We start from the raw sequence: 23371 nt of genomic DNA, 5'->3' as shown, positions 1-23371 counted from the left end.
CCACCAGTGTTTGATTTCTCTGGGTGAGTCAGTCACTACTTGATTTTTTTTGTTTCTCACCTACGACAGAAAAATACAGGACATCACACAGCTTACCCTAAATAGGACAAGTAGCGTAAAGCCCTTCCTCGGGCTGTCGGGGAAGTTTCCATCGACTGAGCCAACTGGGGCTGCACTGCCGGAAAGCTAGGGGTCTTCCGGACCTTGAGTAGTATGGGTAAACTGTCGGGTTGGCAGAGAGGGTACTCGTGTTTGTGATGCAGTACCCAGTCTGCCAAACTCTAAATCTACCCTCAAGTCTTTTATATCCTCTTACTAGACCTCAGCTTTGAGGAAGTGAGACTTGTCTGTGAATCTATGATGGAGTCAAGCTGCAAAACAATTGTTAGAGGTAAGTAATAGTTTTGTTTTGGAGCATCAAGCTTCTTTTATTGTTTGGCTGAGAGATCTGTTTTCTGATGCAGACACCCAGTGGACTTTCTTGTCTCAATTCAAATATTAACACATACTAACAACTCATCAGTTGCTTGTCCTAACAAACGTATGCCATCAATAGCTAAATTACTTATCTGAGCCTGAACTCTGGATTAAAAAGCAGGCACTCTTAGCCATGGGTCTCTTTTGGTGTTGGAAGAACCGTGGCATGCCTTGATGTATATGTCATTTCCCCTTCTGTATAATGACCTGTTCTTGTTTTTTAGGTTTTGACTGGTGATGCGTACGAAGTACGCATGCGCCAAAAAACCTTATGAGTTGTGTGTGGCGTCGGGTCTCCGCCCCCTCTTCCCATTGGCTAGCTCCATAAATGGAGGCTAGCCATTGGAAGACTGGCCTGTCCGTCAATGCCGGACCACATTCGGGGGCGTTCCCGAGATTTTTTGGCTTTTGGCTACGTCACGCTACGTCAGCCAAAAGCCCTCGGGAACGCCCCCGAATCTGGTCCGGCATTGAGCCGGCACCCACCTTCCTGCTTGCGTGAGTGCTTTGTTTTTTTTTGCCTTATGTCCGTGTGTGTCTGTTCCCGCTCCCCCCCTCCGCTGTCAGTGTGTCCGTGTGTGTCTGTTCCCGCTCCCCCCCCCCTCCGCTGTCAGTGTGTCTGTGTGTGTCTGTTCCCACTCCCCCCCCCTCCGCTGTCAGTGTGCCCGTGTGTGTCTGTTCCCGCTCCCCCCCCTTCCCTCCGCTGTCAGTGTGCAGTTTTTTTTTTGAAAATCTGTTTATTAGCATAGTAGGTAAAGCAGTTACAAATACTTTCAATCCCGGAGGGATACAGAGTAATACACATAAAAAGGTTGCTTAGAACATATAATTGTATAGTTATCTTAAGTTTTCATTTTGTTGGCGACATTAACCGTCACAGTTTATTCAAACCCCTATCAAAAATCATCCTTCCCCCCACCCTCAACAGATCCATTCGACACTCACACAACAACATATAATCGATTAATCAGTAGACCGGGGCACTCAGAGAGTCACAACATATGTCTCTATTCGACCGTATACTTAGATGGAACTAGACCAATACAGAAAATATAAAATATAAAATATAAAAAAATGGGGGGTCCCCCCTCATTTCTTCGCAGCGCACCACGGTTAGTGACCGTGCATATCAGTCCGACCAAGGACACATTCATCGTGCAATCGAAGAGGCATTTGTATCCTCGTCTTCCCCGTCTCCCCCAGTTTCAAACATACCTAATATGGTATACCAGTCCAGTGAAATTGGCTTTTTCCTCAGACCCCTGTATTCCTCCCTCTGTAGTGCCACTCCCTCCGCCTTACCCCATCTCACCACTTCCGCCCTCCACAATTCCGGGTCAGGAGGCCTAGCTGATTTCCACCTCATAGTGATGGCACGTTTCGCCAGCAACAGGGCCAGATCCGCGAAACGTGTCGCCACGGTTCTAGTGCGCTGTGAGGGCCCCAACCCCAGTAACATGCATTCCAATGTTGGGGATCGGGTCAAAGCACCCGCGTCCTGTAGCGAAGCATGGACCGTGGTCCAGTAGTATCCTAGTTTGGGGCATTGCCAAAGCATGTGGATTAGTGTTGCGTCCTCGGTGTCACATCGGGGGCAATTACTGTTTGCATCAGGAAACATCATATGTATGCGGCGTGGGGTCAGGTAGGCTCTGTGTAGAAGCATCGACTGAATAAACTTGAACTTGGGGTTCCTAGCTACCTTTTTGGGGAACTGAAGGATACGTTCCCACTCCTTGTCTCTCAGGGGCCTACCAATGTCTGCCTCCCATGCTGCCCGGAGTGGCGACAGATCGAAAGCCCTCCCCTTCTTAATACTAGCAGTAAGCCACTTAGTAAGGTGTGCGCCCGTGCCCATCAGATAGAGCATGGTGATGAGAGGATTCGTAGCTGGCTCCAGGCCCCTAGGGGACCACTTATGCGTGAAATAGTGGCGAAGGCCAGAGTGTAGTAGGAAGGCGCCTCCCGGGACTCCATGGGTAGTTCTAAAGTCTGCAAAGGACAGTAGGCGCTCTTCCGCGAACAGGTCACCCACGTGCGACACTCCGGCGTCATGCCATTGCTCCAGCGAGTCCGTCGACAGAGTCCCTGTAGCCTGTGGGATACCCAATAGCGGGATCGAGGGGGCATAAGATGACTCAGGGGATGTGTACTTTAACGCCTTCCGCCAGTATGTTATCGCCAGTTTGAGGAGAGGTGGGACATCCCTAGGTACAATTGAATTGGGCAAAAGTAACGTGTGTATTCTCCCCAATGCATGATCCCTGTCCGTCATGTTAATCTCCTGAAGATTGCGACCCGCCACCCAGAAGGCCAGCCATTGCAGTTGACACGCATAGTTGTAGGCCCTAAAGTCAGGCAACCCCATGCCACCGGCTTCAGAGGGGAGCTGCAGCTTGGACAGACCTACACGCCTGCGGCCGTGCCCCCATACAAGTTCGGTGAGTAAAGTGTCTAGGGCCTTAAAGGTAGCTGCCGGGATCAGGTGTGGCAAGTTAGTGAAGTGGTAGAGAAGGCGGGGGAGCATCACCATCTTGGATATCGCCACTCTTCCGGGTATAGAGAGTGGCAGTGTGAGCCAAAATTGTATCTGAGACTTCAGTGCTCTGATGGCCCTCCCAAGGTTACCGTCGATCATCTGACCTGCTTCCCTGTAAATCTGCATCCCCAGATATCTGAAAGTGGTTTCAGCTATCTGGAACTCGTGGGGGGCGAAGTGCAATGGAGTAGTCAGACCAGCGGCTGCAAATGTGAAGCCATAGGATTTGGACTCGCTTATGGTCAGGCCTGAGATCGACTTAAAGGCCTCAAAAACCTGGGCAACTGGGCTCAGGTCGCTCCTCAAGTCTCGGAAATATAAGATAATATCATCCGCATAAGCGGACACTATATGTGCCGTCCCATGCCGCAGAATGCCAAACCGGGGGGCCATGTGGCGGAGCCTACAGAGCATCGGCTCAAGGGCAAGGACAAATAGGAGGGGGGAAAGTGGGCAGCCCTGTCTGGTGCCCCGTGCAATAGCTATAGGGACTGATATATGCCCTGAGGTGCGCACTCTAGCAGTGGGATCGGTATACAGCAATCTGACCCAAGCGAGGAATTCGGGGGGTATCCCAAATTTCGACAATGTGTCAAACATGTAATCCCATCTAAGGGAGTCAAATGCTTGTTTCAAGTCAAGTGAGACGCAACCTTCAGAGCTCGTGCCCCCTCTATCACCGAGCATGAGCTGGGCTAGCCGCCTGAGGTTCATGGCTGTATTGCGGCCCGGGACAAATCCACATTGATCAGGATGGACTAGTTGAGGAACATATTGCACGAGCCTAGATGCCAGCACCTTGCTCAATATCTTGGAGTCAGTATTGAGAAGGGACAGGGGTCTATAGTCAGCCATCTGAAGCCCTTCTTTATTAGGCTTTAAAAGAGACGTGATCAACGCCTGCATAGACGACTGCGGTAGGGTGGTTGTTCGCAGCGCTTCCAAGTAGATAGCGTGTAACCGTGGGGCCAGTAGGTCTATGTATGTTGCATAAAAGTCGGCCGGTAGGCCGTCCGTCCCAGGGGTCTTGCCCTTAGGGAGGGCGCGTATTGCCTGTCTGATTTCAGCTATGGTGATGGTGCGCTTAAGGTCTTTGATCTGCCCCTCTGTAAGCCGAGGCAGGGCTAAGTCCCTCGTAAAGGCCTCGAATGCGACCTCTGGAATGGGCTGTGGGGGACTGTACAGTGCTGTGTAGTATTCCCTGAACGCAGTGTTGATCCCGACCTGTGTGGTGACTGGATGTCCTGCCTGGTCCAAGATTCTCAGAATGGGGTGGCTCACTGGGGAGTCCCTTAATAGGCGGGCTAGGAGGGGGCCAGCTCTGTCAGCCTGTGCATGCTGCCTGTTCGTATATTCCCTATAGTCTAGGAGCCTCAGGTCTTCCAATAGCTCTGCGTGTCGAATGTGAGCCTCCTGTAGTGGTGTGAAGGGCGCATGTGTGCCGGCAGCCTCACTTTCTAGGGAAGCCAGGGAGCCCTCCACCTCCTTCAATTGATTAATAATCTCCCTTTTCCTGCCCACTCCAGCGGCCATGGCCGCCCCCCTAAGACAGACCTTAAATGCGTCCCACTCCACTTGACGGGTGCTGGCGGTGTTCATGTTTGTGGAGAAATATGTTCCTATAACGTCGGACAGGGAGGCCCTGAACACTGAGTCTTCAAGAAGATCTGGGGACAGTCTCCAAGTAGGGATGGGGGCCAGCCGCCTGCCCCACTGCCATGTAAGTTCTACAGAGCTATGGTCTGACAGAGTTTTCCCCATGTGTTGGGCCTTAACAATCGTATCCGCTACGGAGCGGGAACAGAAAATGTGGTCAATTCTAGTATGAAGCTGGTGTGGTGGGGAGAAAAAGGTATATTCCCTCTCCTGTGAATGTGTACTGCGCCATACATCAGTCAGGTCCCAGCCCTCAGCCCATCGATTAAGAGCATCCGCTTGTTTCCTGTTCTCAGTTGCCTGTAAAGGGGGATGTGACCTATCCAATGTAACATCAAGCACAGCATTAAAATCACCTCCAATAAACCATCGATGATCAGCCCACCCCGTCAGCACCCCGTTCACCGTCAACAAGAACTCCGATTGATTAGAGTTCGGCGAGTAAACACATCCAAATACAACAGCATCCCCGTCCAACATCCCCCGCACAAATACATATCGGCCCTCTTTATCAATTTTATGCTCTAGCATCTGAAAGGGGACAGAGCCACGGAACCAGATCGCCGCCCCCCTTGAAAACGCAGAATAAGAGGTAGCAAATAATTGTCCCCTCCATTTTTTGCGCAGTTTCACAGCTTCAGAGGCGTTCAAATGTGTCTCTTGTAGGCATGCAATCTGGGTTCCCCTGCGGTTGAGCTGGGCCAAAATTCTATGGCGTTTCTGGACTGCTCCCATGCCACGCACGTTCCAGGTGCACATTTGGTAATTATTAAGTGGCCCCATATCCAATCATGTGGTGCGACTCAGTGAGACTCCCTGGGCCCCATGTCAGCTTTGCGTAGAGATAAGGTGAGTGTGTCGTGGAAACAAATAACCCCTTAACAAAAAGGTCCCCAAGCCAACGTGCCCGGGATCCAAACTGTGGTGCCCAACGTGGGCACAAGTCATTGGAGTCCGTTTGCAGATCGGGGGGTGACAGGCCTCTGTCAACTGTCATTGAACGGTCTGCATAGGCTCGGTAGTCCTCAACAAAGTGGGTTCCCCCATGCAACCCACCACTAGCAATAGAGGGGGGAGAAAGTTCAAGTATACATTACCACCCGGAGGGGATCAAATTTCCAGCAAGTCAGAACTCCTCTGCCATTTGGGCTGTAATTTTCGGGAACAGCGGCAAGCTGTCCATTGAGCCAGACACCTCTGTATGGGTGTCAGTGGTTGCGGAGTGCCTGTCGTGAAGTGCTTGGGCGTCGTGTGCTGCTAGTGCCTCCTCCGTGAGCTGCTGCCGGCGAGATGTCGATGGGTTGCTCGTCCCGCGAGCATCAGGAGGGTGCGTCTTCGCAGGTGGCCCATGGGATGAGTGGAGTCCAGGGCCTGGGATGTTGTGTCGTCTGTCCGGTGAATCTCCGCGCCCGTTGCTGCCGTCCCCCCGGTGCTCCCCGAATGGGTCCTGTGAGGTCGGCGGTGTCAGGGTGACCTCCATCCATTCCTCCACCTCCTCTGGTGAGTCGAAGAAGTGGGATCTGTTGTCGTGCAGGATTTTGAGCCGAGCTGGGAACAGCAGCGCGTACTTCATATTTCTGTCCCTTAACTTGCGTTTGACACCCATGAAGGTGGACCTGGCGCGCTGCACAGTGGGCGTGAAATCAGGATAGACTGAAATGTTTTTATCCTCAAATCGTATCGGTGCTTTTTCCCTGGCCGCACGCAATACAGTGTCTCGGTCCCTGAAATGAAGGAGGCGCGCGATCAGGGGACGAGGGGGCGCCCCTGGTTTGGGGGGCCTAGGAGGCATCCGATGAGCCCTCTCCACGCTGTACAGTGCCGTGAGATCTTCTTGGCCCACTAGCTTCCGTAGCCAGTCCTCCACGAATTGGGTGGGGTTCCTCCCCTCGCTTCTCTCCGGAATGCCTAAGATGCGAACGTTGTTGCGGCGCGCACGTCCTTCTGCCTCATCTACTTTATCCCAGAGATGTTTAAGCTGTTTCTCCACTCCCTCCAGTCTCGTGGAATGCTCCGTTTGCTGTGGCACTAGGTCATTCAGTGCTAGCTTCTGCTCCGCCACTCGTTCCGCCAATTTGTTATGGTCCGCCTTTAGTAATGATAGGCCAGTCGCCATGTTGTCAATACGCGATTCCAGGGCCTCTCGAGTCGCTCGTATCTCATTAAGGATAAGGTCCAATTTTGCGTCCTGGGACCTTTTCCCAGTCGGCGGGATGATGTCCATGTTGGAGGAGGCCAGAGGGTCCTCGGAGCCTGTGGACTGCAGGTCCGTCGTAGCACCCTGTCCATGTGTCTTGCCCCTTTGCTTGCCCATGGCTCTTGTTAGCAGGGTGGCGCCGGACGGGCACAGCAGGTCGCCGTCGCCTTCTCCCGTATCTACTCCGGGCGCCGGGCTGCGTCCGCCTCAGGGTCAGGGAGTGGGGTCCAAGGGTGGGAGCAGCACAGGCCTAGGGCCGGCAGGGAGCGAGTAGAATCCCTGTCCTCGCCGTCAGTGTCAGTATTGGCGGCTTACCCAGAGGGGCCCTGTGTGCAGAGTCTACTATAGCTTCCCGCAGCACAGATGAGGGAGGTAATGCGGCCCGCTGCCAGTGTCTGATGAATCGGCCCAACGCAGGTGCACTTTCGTTGTCTGGGACAGTGTGTTTAGTAGGCCCGCAGGGTGGGGGCCCTACTCTCCTGTCGTCACTCGTGGCCGGTCGCCCCGTTAGCCAGATCCTGTAGCCCACTGTCCCTTGCTCATCGCCGGGCACTCCACCCTCCGCAGGGCGTTGCACCTCGTGGGATCTTAGTCGCGGTTCCACAATCGACCAGCGTATGGGCCAGAGGAGCTCCCCCCGGCCGGGCCCCAGCAACAAGATGGCGCCAAAGGACTGCCAATGAGGCCTGCAGTGTCGGGGGAGGGGCCGGAGCAAGCGGCGCTTGTAGCTGTTGTTCGGCGTTGTCCGCCTTACAGTCCCGGGCTGCGCAGCAGGGAACGGGCGTCTTGCCCACCGCGTGAATGAAGACGGGCAGCTGGGTGGAAAGAGCCTCGGCCCGCTACGCAGTGCGTCCAGCAGGATGGTCGTGCAGGGCCCCGTAGCTTAGGCAGGGGCCGCTGGGTCACCGCTCGAGCAGGACACCCCCTCACAGGCAATATCCGTCGCCGGTGTCCGTCTCAGTGGTCCGGCGCGGAGTCCGTTCTTACCGCGCCAGAGGCTATGGGGAGGCCGGGGAGAACATCCACTCGAGCCCGGGGCTTCACCACACGCAGTAGGCCGCTGCCGGGACAGCTGCGTTGAGCTTCAGCAGAGCGGGCGGACTGGAGAAGCACCGCTCCGCTTCTAGGATTACACCCTCTGGGACCTCCGGTGCAAGTGTGAGGTGGGTTGCAGTGGGGGGAACAGGATAATTCGCTAATGTGAAAGGATTACGGACGGAGCTCTTGGGCTACACGTCCACCATCTTCGGCTGCAGGCCACGCCCCTTCGTCAGTGTGCAGTTGTCATTAACTTTTGCCCCACACTCAATCAAACCAGCCAACTAGAGTGAAAGGTACCCACCATCGAAAAGATGAGACAACAAAAAGCAGCTTGTAGCATTTTTCGATTCCGCTCTATACATACCCATACTCTGGCGCCCCTGTTCTCATTCCAAACCACATAGGAGCGCTAATCATTTCTTCCACAAATGCGTAAGAACAAATGTGTAGGTTACTCTTCCACCAGACAGAACTGTGAATGCGCACACGTGACGCACGCCATCGTTTCTCCTCAGCCCGCTCCGACGAAGGATAACTTCGCATCTCTAGACAAGACAATCAACTCTGTAGTGTGGCGTGACAAACCACGTACATAAATAAACTGAATAAATGCCTTGTCAACTGTTTTTTTTTCACTCTACGGGACATACGTTTTAAAACTGTCGACGTTTCCTTTATAAATATGACTTCGTGCAATGCAAGGAGACTAGAACGCTGTTTGGCCGCTTCCTGCAATCAATAGCCCGCCACATCTTTCATCGCTGCGGTATTAATTTGCCCTTATTTATTTCGCTCGGCACTAGACGGGCCGCGTCTTCCTGTTCGTGACAAACCTTTCATTCATAGTGAAGCATGGCGGCAGGCCGAGCGGCGGGGTTAGTAACATTTGCGTGTTTACTACGTGCAAGATGGATGACCCGCTCAGGCATTTACATCCTCCTGCATTTTTATGACAGCACAAGGAAAGCCATGTGATGTATGAGCCGGGAGGAGAATAAGGGGTTTCTGTGTCTAACAGCTGTTCGCGGGAATTTCAGCAATGTTTTAAGAGCTGTCACCATTTACCACTCACCCCTGCTCTCTGCTATTTACCATCCGGCCTCATTAATTTCGTTTTTTTTCCCCTGCGTATTTGCACAAAGCAAAACAACTCTGTTCTCAGAAAATAAGGTATTGTCCCAGGGAGAATGCCGACGTCTCCTTTCCAAGGGTGAACTATGTGTTTCAATTGCTTGTTGGTTTTATTTTGGAATTTGTTTTTTTTATGCTTGTGGGAAGAGTCCCATTTGGCCGAGTGGACTTTATAAGGGGCAGGTTTGTGCCACATGTGCGGCTAAGCATTACTTTCTATATTACAAATGTACACCGGCGTCCTCTGGGGGGAGCCTCTTGTGCACGTCAGCCAGAAGTGAGCTCCGCTCCGAGGCGGCCCGGGGTGTTTGGGACGCCGCAGTCCGAGTCTGAATGTAGGCTGGCGAGGGAGGAGTCTGTCCGGGAGGGAGGGACCCACGGAGGGTGCCCTGCCAGCAGGTGAGAGCCGAGGGAGGGGCACCGAGCCGCAGCCAGCGTCGTCCCAAGCAGGAGCCACAGAAACCACATGAGCTAACCGGAGGAACAAACACCCGCCCACCTGTGCCAGCAGCACCCGCCCTGTGCCCACCGGTGCCAGCAGCACCCAGGAGCAACAGCCGCGCTGTGCCCACCGGGGCCAGCCCCGGGAGCGGCAGCCCTCTCTGCCCTACCTGGACGCCCTGGGCTGCCCGATGCCCCCTCTTGCCCCTGACAGGTGAGGCTGTGCGCAGTCCCTGGAGCGGATGCCCGGCTCCAGCCATGCGTCAGGGGGGCTGACCTCTGACCCTGCCCATGGGGCGAGCCCTCGGCGCCCTCCTGACCCTGCTCTGCCTCAGCCTCGGAGGAGCCCACGCCTTGGAGTACATCACCGACGCCCCCGACTGACGGCCAACTTCGTAAGAACCCTTTGCACTTTTACGAGCGTGTGTGTCCTGGTGAGCGGGTGTCTGTCACTGCACCGAGAGTGTGTGTCCTGGTGAGCGGGTGTGTGTCACTGCACTGAGAGTGTGTGCCCTCGTGAGTGGGTGTGTGTCACTGCACCGAGGGCATGCGTGTCCTGCTGAGAGGGGGTGTATGTCACTGCACCCAGAGTGTGTGTGTGTCCTGGTGAGCGGGTGTGTGTCACTGCACCGAGAGTGTGTCCTGGTGAGCGGGTGTGTGTCACTGCACCGACAGTGTGTGTGTGTGTGTGTTCTGGTGAGCGGGTGTGTGTCACTGCACCCAGAGTGTGTGTGTGTGTGTGTCCTGGTGAGCGGGTGAGTGCGTGCCTATCCTGCAGTGAATGTGTGTATATCCTGCAGTGAGTGTGTGCCTATCCTGCAGCGAGTGTGTGCCTATCCTGCAGTGAGTGTGTGCCTGTCCTGCAGTGAGTGTGTGTCTATCCTGTAGTGAGTGTGCGTCCCTCTGGTGAGCCTGTGTCTCAGTGAGGTGTCTCACGGGGTCTGTGCACAAGACCACCTCTGCTATCTTTTAATGTCCGTGACGTTGTCCCCTTCGTATGGTGCCTGTACATTTACAGTTTCAAGATTGTTACAGTGCCTGTGGCAGTGTTACTGTGCACAATTGGTATTGTGTCAGTAACTGTCACTGTGAAGCATTGTTAGATAATTTTATATAACTACGGTTGTTACTGAGTAAGTGTGTCTGGGTTAAATGTTAGAGTCAGTGACTGTGTTACTAAGATTGTTTTAGTATCTGAGGACGTTTTACCATAAACAATTGATATTGCTTCAGTGACTGTCACAGTGTAACATTGCTAGACATTGTACATAACTACGGTTGTTACTGAGTCAGTGTGTCTGGGTTAAATGTTAATCAGTGACTGTGTTACTAAGATTGTTTTACTGTCTGTGGCAGTGTTACTATGTTCAATTGATACTGTGTCAGTGACTGTGTCTACAGTAGATAGTTACAGAGACAGTGATTGTGTTACTAAGAATGCTACAGTGGCTGTGTGTGTGGGGGCTTTGTGTGGCTGTGTGTGTGGGGGGCTTTGTGTGGCTGTGTGTGTGGGGGGCTCTGTGTGGCTGTGTGTGTGGGGGGCTGTGTGTGGGGGGGCTCTGTGTGTGTTTGTGTGTGTCATTTGCGAGAGATAAAGCTAGTGGCATTGTAAATGACAATGCCATTTATTTATGTTAAAAAAACAAATAAAAATAATGTCAAGAGCAATGCCAATAGCTCTAACTTTAACAAAGGCAAAACCATTGCATTGTAAATGCTTGTTCTTTACTGAGACCTGCTTGAGTATCTCATCACTGTACGAGTGTTGGTGTTAGTTTGATAATCACAGTGTCCCAACAGAACAGTGAAGTTGACTATATGGATATAGGCTGGGTAAATTTCTTTTTCAGACTCCACCTTGTTCTCTGCTGAATGTAGACAGTGGTGTGAAGGGTAGAGGAGTCGCATTCCTCTCAAGTCGAGGATTCCTCTATGGCTCTCTTCTTTGTCTCTTTTGTAGACATTAGCTACTGCTTCTTCTAAATTCTGTTTGCTCCTTTGAGCTATATTTCTAGTCCCGTCTCTCGGCAAATAAGGGTTTCAGTCTCTTTTTGGTGCTTTAAGTAATGGATGTCTGTCTGAATGCTAAGTTGAGCGTTCAAAGTGATGGCTTTTCACCTTGAGGTCTTGGAACCTATGCTGTCTTTATAGTTAAGACTCAAAGTCAGTGTTCTATCAGCTTGAGAGATGGGAGAATGTACTTTGAGGATAACAACGTCAATGTTGCACTGGGCAGATATACTTTATGATTTGCTATTTTTAATCTATTTTTAAGAGGTTTGTCACGGATAATGACCAGGCTGGAATTTGTCACCCGAGTGGGAAGGGTATGCCCAGATGTGGGTCCTGTGCTCTCCATGCCACTGGAGCCAAGCTATCCTGGCTGGTAAGGGCTGAAAGCCTGAAACCAGTCCTAGGATGCTTGTTTCCAGTCCAGGGAGGGCCTGCCCTGGCAGTTCAGGCTGGACTGTTCCCACTGGGCGCAGGGTCAAGACTGATTTGCATACGGTTGGGTTCAAACAGGAATGGCATGGTGAGCAAAAAATAAACATTGGATTTTTGCCCAGATCTTTGTACTGGTGTGAATGTATGACATTATTCTGCATTCTGTCCATCAATTGTTCTTTTTGCAAGCTGGCATTTTAGCATGAGTGGGGGACCTTGAGTCTTTTAATAGATTGAAAGTCACCACGGCTTGCTTTAAGAAGGCCCAGTGAAAGTGCATATAAATCTGGAAATCGCCACCTAATCATGTGAAAATATTTGTGTGCGAGTCCCAATGAAATTGAAATCTATCTGGTCTGAGTGCTCACTTTTAGATTTAGTGGACAGGTCCCTTTGTCTTTTTCAGAAAACTAACTAACGATTAACACCTTCTAGAAGCCACTGCATAAAATCCCTAGCTTTTCTCCCTTCAAAAAATGTGAATTGTTAGGGCCCAGAAGAAAACTTTCCCCACTCATGGAAACATATAATGGCATTTTGATCAAATCGTCAAGGACATTTTATCCATCCAGGACCTCATAAAGGAGAAAACAAAGACAAACAGCAAATTTTGCGGCATTCTTTTCTTACAACCTGAGTGAGTAAGTATCAAAGTTCAAAATATGCCAATCTTGGCTCCCATATCTATATTTTCTTGAATCCTTTGTATCTTCTCCTGTGTCTCTTATGCTTTTGAACTCAGAAGCAAAAAAGGTTTCTTTCTTGTTTGTGTATTTAAAGGTTTCAGGTTCCCTTCGTACTGAGATACATTTGTGATACCCACTGTTTACATTTTACAAAAATTACTTAAGGCTAATCACTACATAGTAGAATAATCTGAATCTGCAAGATACTTATCTTAAGAGACCTATGAATTTGTCAGAAATGTAGAGAAGTAAAATAACAAAATATTTTTTTGCTGATCTCCACTGAGCATATCAAAAACAAGTGTGATCTATGACTTCAGACTGCCAGAGAGTACAGTTTGAGGCTGGCAGTGGATAAACCCCTCTCAGAAAAAAAGACTACTCTCTGGGCTGCAGGTGAATATGTTCCTTCACCAATGGGAGTGGAAATGCAGTCAGATATGGCTGAATTATACTCTAAGAGAAGGCATGTGGTGTGTCTCAGAGCGGTTAGCAAGTATAAACTCAATGCCGGCAGTGCCAACTACCTCAGGGCTGACAGTGAATATTTACCTTCTGAGCTAGAAATAAGTATTACCTCAGAACTAGTGGATGATAAGCCCCTCGGAACTGGAAGTGAAAATATGCGTAGGGCTGGCAGTGGGTAACAGTCAAGGACGTTAGTCAGTAGGCACTAATAGATGGCAGTGAGTACATCTTACATGGCAGTGGGCACAATAGCTTGTGGTCAGTATCTCACCAATAGATGGATGCTGTGTATGTAATCAGGGATGATAGTGGGTGTAACTTTATGAGTGGGCAGCAGGTAGAACACAGAGCTGCTAATGGGTATGCTCTTCATAGCTGCCAGATGGTATACATTATAAACTGCATTTTACTAGGATTGTACTTGCACAAGGTTTGGGGAGTTTATCTTTTATATTCGATAATTTTAGGTTTGATTTTACCATTTTTACTGTTGTTCTCTGCCTGGGATAAAACCAATAAAGATTCTATGTTCAATGTATCCATTTTAAAACTGCCATTGAACTTGCATACATTAGCACCTCAATAGATATCTCTGGGTTGATCCCTTCAAAGCTGGAAGTGACTAGTGGATACTTTTTTTGAAATTTATTTTTTTAGAGTTTTATATAGTGCGAACTAGACCCGAAGATATCGGGTATCAGAGCGCTTTCCATGAGCAATCGTTTCGTTACACATGGACACATTCATTTTTGTTAGGCATGGGGAGATTAAGCGATTTGCCCAGAATCACAGGCTGTTGAGCGTTGTTGCTGAGACTCAAACCCAGTTCCCCAGCTTCGAGGTCGATCGCTCTAGCGTTAAGGCTACATCCACTCCCCTTACTACTCAGAACTAACAGTGGATATATTACCCATACTCAGAAGAGCATACACCATCTTTTCTGGCAGGAGATATTTTAGAAGGCTGCCAGTGGATACGCCCCCTGGTTCTGCAGATGACCAGTACCATATCCGAAAGCCTTGCCCTCCTCAACCCCCTCACTGCTGCTCCCATATCTTTACGCCCCTAACTGGTTTCTACTCACTGCTGGCCGCATCGAAGGATTTGAACTTGACAGGCTCCACATAGTTGACAAGAGTGGACATCTCTTCGGTGGCGTTGGCCTCACTGCTTGCTGTTCCCTATGGTGAATATAAAACAACATTAGAAAATGAGGCAGACATTCTAAAGTGTAAAGATAGAAGAAGGAACGTACAACCAATATAAGGAAGCACCCTTGGCAAAAAGCACAAAACCACCATTAAAATACCATTCCGCTTCAGCCACTAGAGGAAACATCTCACCAAATTATCCACAAATCTAAGACTCCCACTACTAAAAAAACATCTTCACCAAACCTTACCTTCACTCCTACAGGTACACACTACACAAACCAGATAGACATCTAGGAATCTGCCCAACCAAAGAGGAAACAGGTTAACTTATCTGTATCAGTAGTTGAAATTACTAAATGGATTAAATACATGATTAAATGGGCAAGTTTGGAGAGTGCGGTGTTGTTTCATGAGATTAAAAGAGGACAAGGGAAAATTGAAAGGGTTAAAGTGTGGGAACACCTGGCGGATAATTTGTGTACCTCGAAAGCAGACACAGATTCCTCGAATAGCTCCCGGAGTCCTTGCGGGTAAGGGAAGGGAAATCTAGTTTAATACTGATAGATTGAGTTATAATGGGCCCTACTGTGATATACTTGTGTATGTTAAATATGTTGACACTTTATTTCGGACTGATTTTCTTGATTAGGGGTTAACTGTGGGTGGGGGGATTGATGTTATAGTTTTAATGTACTAATTTTAGACGACTTCAGATATGTATGAAATATACAGTAGTTGGAATATGGTTGATTGCTTGTGGATGCAGGTCATATGAGATATATTTATATCACTTTTAAAAGTAACTTATGGTTATATGGGTATTTCTCCTTTTTAACCTATATTTTATCTATTTATTATAATTAACTGTGCAACTTTACAAAGAAATTACTATATTTGTAGTGCGCATCATTTATGATCTGTATTATATGCCTGTCAATATTGCGCTAAAGTCTATTTAATGAAACTCATAAAAATTATTTAAACCATAACTATCAATAGTTTTGCAGCTTGAACATACCACAGATGCACATTCTGTGCATATTCATTTAAACTCCAAGCCACCTAGGAACCCAATCCACTAACATTTTTCAACAAAGAAATCACCCACTACCACACTTGGAAGAGTCCGCCAAAACCACCCAGAGAACGCATTCCACCATAGAACCCTATTTAGAAGCATCCACCCTACCAGAAGCCTTCCGCTACAGAGATCCTCTAACTCCAACCACTGAAGAAACCACCCAAAGAAAACAACTTTCAAATAACCAACACTGTTCAGCTGAAAGGCTTGAAGGATAGAATCCTCCAGTCACAAACACCCCCACCACAGAAACCCCTAAAACCCGCCTCACTTTTTTCTTATTATACATCAAAAACACTATCCTTCACAGCCCAGCCTGTCCTTCATCAAATAACCTACATAGCTTACTTATTCATAAAGAACACCCCACCAGAGAATTCCTCTCACTTTGGGCCCATCCTATCAGAGCCTTCACTCCCGCAGAGAAACCAAAATATCAAAGAGCTGGTCACACCAATTATCAACTATACCAATATCACATAGCACCAGAAAACCATCCATGCCAAAGTACCTAGCTAATCATGCAGCTCAACCCACAAAATATTTTCTCCAGTAAAGAACTCAAGCCACTGTAGAGACTGTCCCATGAGAACATAAACACGTTATTTCCCTTTAACAATAGCTTTGACGGTTGAGTCTGTTCTAAATTCACATGTGTACATTTTTCCGCCATAACAGAAAAAAACCATAACAGGTATATTTTGATGAATGAATGTTCTCCCACAAGATTTCATCAAACTATTTAAAGATATGAGATGTGTACTGTTACTCAACTCAACAGTATTCATTTTTATCAACAGTGGATGACGAAAACCCTGAGTGGACCCCTTGGGATTGCTAAAGGGGCACCATTTTACCTCAAATACTTCACCTCTTTCTAAACATCTAGCATATGGAAGATTATTTAGCCTTTGAAGGAGGATTATATAAAGAATACAGGGAGTTTTATGGTCTGGTTGATATGGAAAAGTAAGACTATGCTTGACAAACATTTAGATTTTGTACCTATGCCACGTAAGTGCTTGTAGTCTTGTATCCTCTTTAACTATGTGTTTAGTACAAGGATGACGGACATAAGACTCCACTGTTGTAAGCTTGCCATACACAGGCTAAAGAGGTGGTCCTAATTGACCAAGAATCATATTTAGATTCCACGTTCAGTTTAGTATTTATCATAATGAATGCAACCTCTTTACCACCTCTTGGAAAGGTTTGGTAACTGTCAATAATGACTTTGAGTACCCTTTACATATATGGAAATGGCTGCTAAATGCACTGAAAGAAATATAGCTCAATTCACTATCAATTATGTGCAAAACTGTTCCTAGCCTTAGTTTTATGGGCGGAGAGGGGAGTGCACAATTGCCCTTGACTTACACCTAGTCAAGAAACTCTTCTATTTAGCTGTGCAATGTTCTCTTGTAGTAGGTTTGCACTATTCCGCAATGGCCCTATAGCATGCTGTAATAGGTTAAGATGTCTGAACTCAAAGACTTGATGAGCCAAGCCAACAAGATGAAACTTGACTTCGGGTGAAATGTCTCCCCTCTCTGAATCAGCAGTAAGTTGGGAATGGATCTGTACTTGTGATGTGGAGGTATGGCCTTTATCACAAATTGTGAAAAACATGGTTGTCTCACCCACTCAGGAACCACCAGTATAACAAATATTTGAGTGTCCATGAATTTGTTGACTAACTGGGATATCAATGGTATTGGGTGTCCATGCTCACTAAGTTAGGGGTTAAAGGTAAATTGGGGCAAATCCTGTTTTTTTTGCTCAGGTACCCGGAATCTCCAGACTATAAGGCACAGATGGCCACCCCTCTGGTTTTGGAAACATAAACATGTGGATACAGGTGTACTGTGAGGAGTCCAAACTAATGGCAGGTAACATGGGTAAAGCTATTAATGCTTTGATGCATACACTCCCGCTCTAGACTCATCTGTCAACTGGGTGGTGAGGCGATAGCTAAAAGGAGAGTGCTACCACGTCCCATATTATTTTGCGGTGCTGCCAATAATAACTGAAAAAGAGACTTTTGTGAAGCCTAATACCCTTCTTACTGACTTGATCTGGGAGAGAGGGTAAGAGTGTAGCATTGGTTAAAACTCAGAAACCGCTGGATAAGGGATGGGCTGGGTGACCCTCAATTAGGTGGTTCATTACTTTTCATCACAACTGCTGTGGCCCACTAGATAGATGGCGGGAAAGGGGAATTCGGTGGGTGAAGAACTGCAAGCGGAGTCAATAACTTCCACATTACTTGAGACCTTGATGAGGTCTATGCAAAGGTCCTCCTCCTACCTGGAGTGACAGCTGCAGCAAAGTATTGTTGGTAGAAGAACTTAGGCCGAATATAAACCAGCAGCCTGATCTGTCGCTTTAGAGCCTCCTGAGGTTCCACATGGTGGCAAGAATAAGTGATAACAGACCCTGGACTGAGGCAGGTATACCAGGTAGGGAATTTATATGATGTTGATATGCTATGTACATTGGACAAATTAAGCGCAGCATAAGATAATCGGCTAGGGCAGTTTATGACACATTAGTGAGGGCAATTAAACTTACTTGGAATTCAGGCACACATATGCCCTCCCACACTCCCCTTTCCCCCATCAATAGTAATTACTTTCATTCATATTTACAATGAACTTCAAATGGTACACTAACAAATTTAACTGATAGATACTTTTTGGTCATTGTTGAAGCATATTGCTTATCACCAATCATCTGGATAAGGGTACACATAAACTCCCTGTAGCCTTAAATTGACCTGATAAGGTTTTCCAGTCACCACAAAAGGAGCTCATTCTCTCTGCTGTAGATGCATTAGGATGTGGGAGTAAGGAACATTTGACTTACTCTTCAAGCATGATCGAAGCATATGGTGCTGTAGATTCACATGCTGTCCATGCAGCTGCCACCTAGTGGTGGGCTCGAACACTTGCAAATGATTCTGTCAACAAATGTAGGGCCAAAGGGGATAGCTCAGCACAGCCTCCTCTGGGGTCTGACAGACACAGACGGGCCCGCTCTTGGCCCTTTCACGCACCTGGGCACGCCCTGTGCTGCAGTGGCCTCGACCCCTTTTTTGCACCCAAACAAAGTTCAGACTCCAGGATCGTCTTTGATCCCACAGGATTGTGGGAAATGAAGTACTCTGACATCAGAAAAGCAGTTACTTGTCCTGTGCTGCGGTGGCCTCATCTCCTTTTATGGTGCCCAAATGGGAAGTCCAGGCTTGTATGAGAGCCCTCAGGATTGTGGGAAGTTAATACTTTTGCCACCAGGAATGTAGTTTCGCGTCCAGTGCTCCAATAGTCTAGACCCCTTTTATTGTGCCTAAACTGAAAGTCCAGATTCCAAGCTCTTCTGAGACCCCACATAATTGCATGAATAACGTCCTTTACCAGCAGCAATGTAGTCGGGTATCCTGCTCTGCGGTCCTTGACCAACTAATGGCGCCCAAACTGAAGTGCACCCTCAAGGCTTGTCTGAGACCACACAGGATTGTGGGAAATGAAGTCCTTTGCCACCAAGAATTTAATCATACATCCTTCAATTCACACCTACTCCTTTTTTCTTTGCCCGACCCATTGTTTCTTCACCTCACTACACATGCATGAAACTTTTTTTAACAGTTCTTTATTGATTTTTTGTTTATCAACCATAACAATAAAAGTCAAAGTGCATCACCAGGTGTGCCGATAGTTCGTTTTAAGCAGAGTGAAAAACAATCATCTTGTCTGGCCCCATCCCTCTGCCTTTTATAGTTATAAAGCGAAAGGAAAAAAACAAAATATCACATATCTGTGGTAGATGTCCTTCACACTTTTTGGGATCATATGAGAAGATCAAAATGAACCTTATTTTTCAAGATAGCGGGCATATCTCATAGCGACATTTCCACTCAGTTTGGCATTCAATAAACAAATAGTATAAACATGGATATACAGGCAATGAGGGAAAAGGAATAATAGTCATTCCAGGGTATCAATTCAGTTCTCAAGTTACCAATTCCACCTCATCTCCGGCATCCTGCGAATGGGTTACCAGATAGGTATGCAACAAATCCCATATGTCTCTGAGTCAAGACCGAGGAGGTAACGGTTCAGCACATAATGACAATTGGTTGTTACAATAAATTAGGTCAGAAGGCCATTTCTTGAATTTCAGCACTCTCCAACACCCCCCTCGATAGGTGATTCTTTGCTTCACCAGGAGGAGGACCAGTGCCACATACTTCCTGAAACTAGCTTTCACCTTCCCCGTATACCCCACCAACACCATGAGAGGAGTGATTGTCAGATCCTGACCTATCATGGCGTGAGCGCTGTGGAAATCCCTCCCCTGTAAGCCTGTATGGGTCCACATGTCCATGCAAGGTGAAGAAAATCTGCCCCAGCCAGTCCACATCAGGCGCATTTGTCATTGGGGCAGAGCCAGCAGCAGTGAAGTCTGGCGGGGGTGTAGTATTATCTGTGGCAAAACGTATAGTGTATAATGCAGAGTCTACTGCTAGAGGCAATCCTTCCTGCTTGTACAAGAGCAGAAGCGCCATTAATCGTCTGTAAGGGTAGCACAGGAAGTGCACTACTTCCTACTGGGCACATGCCTGTCCCCAAGAGTTCATGTTTTTATTTACCTCACACCCTTTTCAGTCTCCATATTCCACTTTCTATCACTTCACAAGATGAAGGAGATTGTAAGTTATTTTACCTCATCTGTGGTGGGTTTCTTGAGCTCCATTTGTTCTTCTTCCTCATCGTCATCACTTTCTGCCTCCCGATCTGTGCAAAGAGAACTATTGTGAGACTGGAGGGTAAATGGGTGGGAATAAAAGATTTGCAGTCAGATGAGATCTGATAACCCCATGGAAGTCGTTCAAATGGCTGTATTGGGAGCTCACACTTGGTAACAAAAGAGCATTTGGTGGCTTCTTACCAATGGACTTTCTTGGCTCTAACTTGGGCAGCTTCTCTTCTCCATTGGAGAGAACATTGCTGGAATCAGGCTGGTCAGTGAAGGATGATCCTAGAACAGAAGACCAACAAGCAAATGATGAATTACAAAACTTGACATACACTCTCCTTGGACGGAAACATTTGCAGTGACAATCCGATGAGTGGTTCATTGTAAAAAGAATCTATGTGTGAATATATATGTGGGTTATTCTAACCACAAGAGTACAAACAGTGACCAGGTGCCCACAGACATCACCTGCCTAAGCATAGAACATTACAATACTTTCAGACAGTAAGCAGGCTTTGGGCTCAATGCTCAGCAAGTAGACGCCAAATGGTAGTCCAGGAGCCGAGATCTAATTTGGTTGGAAAAATCCCCCAGCTGCAAGAATTGGAAAGTTAGTGATAACATTCCTTATTAAAAATCTTGAAACCTTTCTACGTCTTTTGGAAGTCTGAATACTTCCGTGCTCAAAAAAGATGGTGGTAAACAACTTCCATGACAAACACGTTGGGGCTTAGTGAATCTGAAAATATGTCTCAAGCAGAACAGTTAAAAATCCCATTTAATAACTAAGCATGTTTTGTAAATGTTTAATCTTCCTAGATCCCAGTGTTGGCATTTTCTGGACATACACAAAAGTGCAACCTGGTGTTCAATTGAAGCTCTACCTATGCCAGTGTGACACCTCCTCCTGACTCCAGATTCACTGGGAGCAACATGGCCAGAGTAACAGTGACATTGCCAGATCCTCTTGCTCAAACATTTTCCCCAAGACACTCTTCCTCCACTTGCGTAAGGCAGTTCAGTGGGCATTTGACATATATTTCACAAACCTTTCAACCTCTGGGCCAATAACACTCTGAGCCTTTGGTGCTCTCCTTCACCTACAGTTGCATCCTCTTTAGCCTCCCAATGAGCTCTTTAGACCTTCGTCTTATCCCATTGCAGATCATGAGTCAACTCTTCCACTTCTCTCAGCTTTTCAGATACTTTTAAAAACACTTGTATTTTTTATTTGCAACATTAAGGAGCATAAAATAGGATGTACAGGTAATGAGAGGTATTAAAATGGTTAGGTCCACAGCTGTCGGAAGGAAAATAGGCTGAACCAACAATATAAAAAAACAAAAGTAAGAGAAACAAAGCCTCTCGTGTCTATACACTGCATCACACAACTCCAACCAAGTAGTTCATGTAACAGTTAATGAACCAATCATCTGCCTTCATTTCATGGCTGCAAGTCAGACCGCCTAGTCGACAATCCCACAATACTGCACCCAAGCACCCCATACCCTCATATGCTTTTGTGGGAAACCCCATGTTTTACAAATAGGTTTGTCAAGTACTCTAGATTCATTCCATTTTGCAATGCTCAGGTTGTTGAAGGGAACCAATTGTGGGCTATGTTGCGCTTAGCAATAATCAAGACTACACCCAGGAACAACTTCTGATACCTTGACAGGCCAAGATCTTCAATAAGAAACAGTATGGCAATGCGTGGATTCAGTGAGATCCTGAAACCCATCGCCTCAATGCATGTCCTTTCAAGTGTGGCCCAGAGTCTGCGCTAGTTCCTGCAATGCCATACTGTGTGAAACAAATCCTGACCATGGCCTAACATCGGAGGCATTATGGGGATGAGTTGCCTAGATGCGCTAGAGCCATTCTCGGGTGTACTACACCCGATGTAGATATTTAAATAGTATGAGACTAAATGTAGTCACAATCGATATTTGTCTGGGAGCAGTAATTGTTTTCCTCCACTTCACGTCATCGAAGGAGCCTATATCAGTTTCATACAGCTCTCTCAATTTTCCCAGGGTATAGATTTTGTTGGCGAGATCTTGCATTGTTATTTTGGCTTCCAATGAGTGAAGTCTGGGATAACATCTAAATGTTGTCTGTAAGGGAGTAGTACATGCAGCAACTGTACAAATCTGAAAAATGGTGTGAATGCTAGTCCAAAATCTACTAGGAGATCTGGAAAAGGTTATAACATTTGTCTGTGTAAGAACACGACCTAGAATTGATATAGCCAGGCTGTCCCTGCCTTCAAAGCCCAACAACACTGCAACTTCAGGAAGAAGAGTACCTACCCATAACTGAGTTTCTTTAGTAAGGCGTTAATGCCACCGTATTTGTCTTAAGGTGTCATGCCACATTTTTTGCTGTTTGCTAGTTTTTCAGATTCCTAATCTCCCATTTTGTCTTGAATGGTCATTTCATGGTTTCTGTTTAATCTTAAAATCCTGGCAAAGTAGTCATTCTGCATAGTTTATTTTTCCGTGTCCGGAGCCCTCTGCCTCGTCTCTAAGCAACTGGTCTCCATCTCCCTCATTGCACCACCATATTTGTCAATGTGTGTTAGATTTTCACCTACTGTATGCGTTCCATGTTGAGTGGTTTACATTTCGGAATCTAGTGATACAGCCAGATGATGGCGGAACAAGCTGCAATATATTAAGGAGCATTTGGTGCAGGTGCGAGTCGAAGAACTGTATCTTTCTTACCTTGTTTTGTGTGCAAAAAACACATGTGTAGTGTGCTCTGAGAGTAACTCAGAGTGCTGCTTTCTGCATGAACCTGTTGCTGCAGATGCCGGAGAGTCACATCGTAATCTGTGTGATGATGTTCCACTGCAGTTACCTACCCCTGACTGCTTTGTGCGAGTGGGGCAACGCAGCACCCATTCTTGGATGTAGCTGTTTTGTGGAGAAGTGTGGCTCAATGGTTAGAGCAGCAGACCCTCATGCAGAGGTCTGGCCCGGGACCAGGGTTCAATTTCCTCGGGCCTCGGTGCCTATTCTAATCATGGGTCCCACTCTGCAACTCTGGCAATAGCTTGCTTAATCTCCACAACGGCCTCAACAGCGCTAGGATGCCTGGCTGCACCTTGGGGGTGCCCAGGAGTGGGTACCTCACAGGGAAAAAGCCAGGAAGGGTTCCACAGCGGTATTCATACCAGCGCCGGAGAGACCCCATGTGGGGTGATTCGGGCGCTATAAAAGTAATACAACATTTACATTTATACAAGTAATACAACATTTGTGTCTGACAAGCTTGCACGGCTTCTGGTTAACTGGG

At 47.6% G+C, this 23371-nt stretch overlaps 1 protein-coding gene across 1 annotated transcript in view; it reads right to left on the bottom strand.

Annotated features, from left to right (window-relative positions):
- Positions 1 to 23371, bottom strand: part of LOC147663541 (1-phosphatidylinositol 4,5-bisphosphate phosphodiesterase beta-3-like) — a 192045-nt gene that overhangs the window by 146505 nt on the left and 22169 nt on the right. The window contains exons 4-6 of the mRNA XM_086950377.1: positions 20264 to 20353; positions 20039 to 20109; positions 14166 to 14262 (exon numbers count right to left, since the gene is read on the bottom strand). Of these exons, the coding sequence (XP_086806503.1) occupies positions 14166 to 14262; positions 20039 to 20109; positions 20264 to 20353 (258 nt within the window). The remainder of the gene's footprint in view (positions 1 to 14165; positions 14263 to 20038; positions 20110 to 20263; positions 20354 to 23371) is intronic.

This window comes from Lissotriton vulgaris, unplaced genomic scaffold (genome assembly GCF_964263255.1).
Source record: "Lissotriton vulgaris unplaced genomic scaffold, aLisVul1.2 SCAFFOLD_958, whole genome shotgun sequence".
Taxonomy (NCBI): Eukaryota; Metazoa; Chordata; class Amphibia; order Caudata; family Salamandridae; genus Lissotriton; species Lissotriton vulgaris.
This window is presented reverse-complemented; position numbering and strand designations above follow the sequence as displayed.